At 56.1% G+C, this 4,133-nt stretch overlaps 1 protein-coding gene across 1 annotated transcript; it reads right to left on the reverse strand.

Annotated features, from left to right (window-relative positions):
• Nucleotides 1–1,279: 1,279 nt before the first annotated feature.
• VOLCADRAFT_101000 (uncharacterized protein) lies at nt 1,280–2,883 on the reverse strand (the record flags this gene model as incomplete). The annotated part of the gene is made up of 2 exons (XM_002959471.1): nt 1,280–2,121; nt 2,244–2,883. 2 exons carry the CDS (start codon nt 2,881–2,883, stop codon nt 1,280–1,282), a joined length of 1,482 nt encoding a protein of 493 aa, XP_002959517.1.
• Nucleotides 2,884–4,133: the final 1,250 nt, after the last annotated feature.

Here is a 4,133-nt window from a genome sequence, read left to right on the forward strand (position 1 = left end):
TTATCTCAACTAAACCTAATTAGAAACTAATTAGGTTTAGTTGAGAAGTTTAGAAATCTCAGCTACTAAACCTAATTAGAAACTAATTAGGTTTAGTTGAGAAGTTTAGAAATCTCAGCTAAGGTCTCGGCTGCTTTCAGGTGGAAGGGTCGCTGAAACTTAGGAATTAGAATCCCCATTTGCTGCATATTAACGATCATTCAATAATTTTGCGCTGCGTTGAGTGTGCACAGCGAAAGGTGCTCAGTGGGCACACGGGGCAAGGGACCCACGGGACACCACCGCCTGCAAGACACCGCACGCCCATGGAAACGAGCATTAATCAACGCTAGTCTGCCCTCCGAATCCCCAATGCAACTGCACTGCTACCGCCACTTGGTGGCAATGGCAGATGAGGACTCTAGCAACGAACCACGCCCTGATTGGTGTTTGTTGCAGATGAGCAGCACCAACCAAATTGCGGCCAGCTACTCAGCACATGCTGACGTGCACGTCAGCAGCCCCAGGCCACCTACCTACATAGCGCCTACATAGCAAGTAGCAAGCCCCTAAACGCTCCAAAGAACACAGCGATTGGCAAACTGCCGAACTGCACACCATGATACCAGGCACCACATGCCAGTCGGTGTACCCCGCTGCCCATTACGTAATGGGCAGGTATACCTTCCCCCGGGGAAGGTATACCTTCCCCCGCGAAACTGCATACGCGTGCTGAAAAGCCAGTGCATGAAACACCTGGAAGCGTAGCAAACAACACGGACCACGTCTAACATTTTAGCGGACCAAGCCCTGACAAGCTAACAACACCGTCACACACCGCAGACCCGAGAACTGTGAGGCCTGAGTGCGCAGGGTGGGGCAAAACGTGCAGGCCAGCTTCACTGCGCTGTTTACCAGCACAACATTGAAGAAAGCCCACCAGGAAGCATGGCTATTTCGCTTGCTGTCTTTCAGCTTCTCGTAAAATTCCTTGGCCGAGTACTCCTTGCCATTGTAGGTGTAAGTATCCTTGCTGGACTCGTGCTTGCCCTTCGGCGGCTTGCCAGAGGCTTCACCGACGTCAGCCATTGGGAATGTAACTCAGTAACTATTCGATGAGTCCTCAGACAGCTTCACCTAAAGTTTCTCAGGACCACCTAAGGTCTCTGCTAAGGTTTCGGAGCTGCCGTACATCTAAGGCGCCAAAAAAGGCCATCTAATATCTATAGATATTAGCTAGGTTTATTTTCTAAAGGTTCTCATATAAGTTAAGAAGTTTAGTCTTAGATGACTTCCAACCCTACTCCTGAACCACCTTGCCACCGGAGGGTACCCTCCTGTACCACCCTGCCACCGGAGGATACCCTCCTGTACCACCTTGCCACCGGAGGGTACCCTCCTGTACCACCTTGCCACCGGAGGGTACCCTCCTGTACCACCTTGCCACCGGAGGGTACCCTCCTGTACCACCCTGCCACCGGAGGATACCCTCCTGTACCACCCTGCCACTGGAGGGTACCCTCCTGTACCACCTTGCCACCGGAGGGTACCCTCCTGTACCACCTTGCCACCGGAGGGTACCCTCCTGTACCACCCTGCCACCGGAGGATACCCTCCTGTACCACCCTGCCACTGGAGGGTACCCTCCTGTACCACCCTGCCACCGAAGGATACCCTCCTGTACCACCCTGCCACCGGAGGGTACCCTCCTGTACCACCTTGCCACTGGAGGGTACCCTCCTGTACCACCCTGCCACCGGAGGGTACCCTCCTGTACCATCCTGCCACCGGAGGATACCCTCCTGTACCACCCTGCCACCGGAGGGTACCCTCCTGTACCACCTTGCCACCGGAGAGTACCCTCCTGTACCACCTTGCCACTGGAGAGTACCCTCCTGTACCACCCTGCCACCGGAGGATACCCTCCTGTACCACCCTGCCACCGGAGGGTACCCTCCTGTACCACCTTGCCACTGGAGAGTACCCTCCTGTACCACCTTGCCACTGGAGGATACCCTCCTGTACCACCTTGCCACCCGAGAGTACCCTCCTGTACCACCCTGCCACCGGAGAGTACCCTCCTGTACCACCCTGCCACCGGAGAGTACCCTCCTGTACCGGGCTTCTGCTTCCGGGCATACCCTTCCAGAAGGGGTAAAAGAATGCCTAGTTAAGCCCCCCTCTCCATTTTTGGCCCATAACCTTTCTGGTAGCCATCAAACAGGTCCTTTTGAAATCACCAACTGATGTAGTTTTCAGAGTACCCTCCTGTACCACCCTGCCACCAGAGAGTACCCTCTTGTACCACTCTGCCACCGGAGAGTATCCTCCTGTACATGTACCACCTTGCCTCCGGAGGGTACCCTCCTGTACCACCCTGCCACCGGAGAGTACCCTCCTGTACCACCTTGCCACCGGAGGGTACCCTCCTGTACCACCCTGCCATCGGAGGGTACCCTCCTGTACCACCTTGCCACCGGAGGGTACCCTCCTGTACCACCCTGCCACCGGAGGGTACCCTCCAGTACCACCTTGCCACTGGAGGGTACCCTCCTGTACCACCCTGCCACCGGAGGGTACCCTCCAGTACCACCCTGCCACCGGAGGGTACCCTCCTGTACCACCTTGCCACCGGAGGGTACCCTCCTGTATCACCTTGCCACCGGAGGGTACCCTCCTGTACCACCCTGCCATCGGAGGATACCCTCCTGTACCACCTTGCCACCGGAGGGTACCCTCCTGTACCACCTTGCCACCAGAGGATACCCTCCTGTACCAACCTGCCACCGGAGGATACACCGACAGTATCCTAGCACGGCAGGAACGTAGTATGGAATCTCCGGCAGGTAGGCCGAGATGTAAGCTACCTGGGCGGGGTGCCATGGTGAGGCACTTAAGTATCATGACTACTTGGTGTTCAGAGTTCAAGACTCCGCTGCCGCTGTCTCGGATTGTTTCGTACGGGTCTATGTATGCTAGTGCTTGTTGCTGGGTTGGACTTCTCCCTGCCTCAGCGAGGACTCTAAATTCCACGCTTCCGCAAAGCCAGTAGTCCGCCCAGGTGAGCGACTGCTACAGTTTCAGTAGCCCCAAACTCTTCTTGTGGGGGCTTGTAGAAAACACATGAGTCTGCCAGCCTCTCCATGGCAAGCAAGGATGCTTCCATTTGGATTCAGCTAAACATGGCAGTGGCCTCGGGGCGCCTCTTGTTTTTCATGCAGCTGCAGCAGCCAGGGATGGTGTTGGGCAGTGGGCTGCAGCAGGTATGTGGCCATGTCAGGCTGCACGCCAGGTTTTTGTACAGGGGCCAGGGCTGATAGCTGAGTTGCTGAACAGGTGTTGAGTTGTTTGTCGTACACGCACATATGTTCGTGTACGGCACTTGGCGCAGCTCATAGTATACGCACACGTTTTAGAATAGATACAGAACCTTTGGATGCTGTGACAACAATTTAAGTTGAGGTGTCGTTTATAGTCGTAGTCCCGACGTTAGACGGACGACGTTTAGTCGTTCCGTCGTCGGGACGGAGACCTTACCCCAACTTTCTGTCTGTCCGTCCGTCCGTCCGGGTGGCCGCTTGCTGTTTTCGCGTTTTTTGGGGTGTCGTCCGCGGTTTCGGAGCCGCGCCTTTTAGGCTAGCTCCGTCGCCGCGTGGGAGCCGCGGTCGCCGGTTCGCGCCCCGCCGTCGCCGGTTTTTTCGTCTTCTTCCTTCGTTCGGTTCGGCGCCCCGCGCCGCACCGCACCACACCTGGCCCCGCGGAAGGCGCCCTGGAGCATGGCCGTGTGCCGCTTCGTCGGGCCCGCTAGCTCCGATGTCTTGTGGGAGCCGCGGTCGCCGGTTCGACCCCGGCGCCGGCGCGTCGTTGTGTCCTTTTTTATGTTGCTTCGTCGCTCGGCGCCCGCACGCTTCTTTCTTATATTTTCTTATATTTTCGGACCGTGCACAGTGCAATGCGCGCCGCACCGAATTGACACGCAAGCGCACCGAGTTGTTGTTGATTGTTAATTGTAATTCGATACACAAGCGCGCCGAACCACGCAAATTAACATTTAACATGTACCCAGCCGTGCAATTGAACCTGCATTTTGGCGCGTGATTCCTTTAGAATACACCGAAACGCGCAATTAAACACGCAATTTGGGGGATCCTCAG

This window comes from Volvox carteri, assembly GCF_000143455.1.
Source record: "Volvox carteri f. nagariensis unplaced genomic scaffold VOLCAscaffold_277, whole genome shotgun sequence".
In the NCBI taxonomy this organism is placed as follows: domain Eukaryota; kingdom Viridiplantae; phylum Chlorophyta; class Chlorophyceae; order Chlamydomonadales; family Volvocaceae; genus Volvox; species Volvox carteri.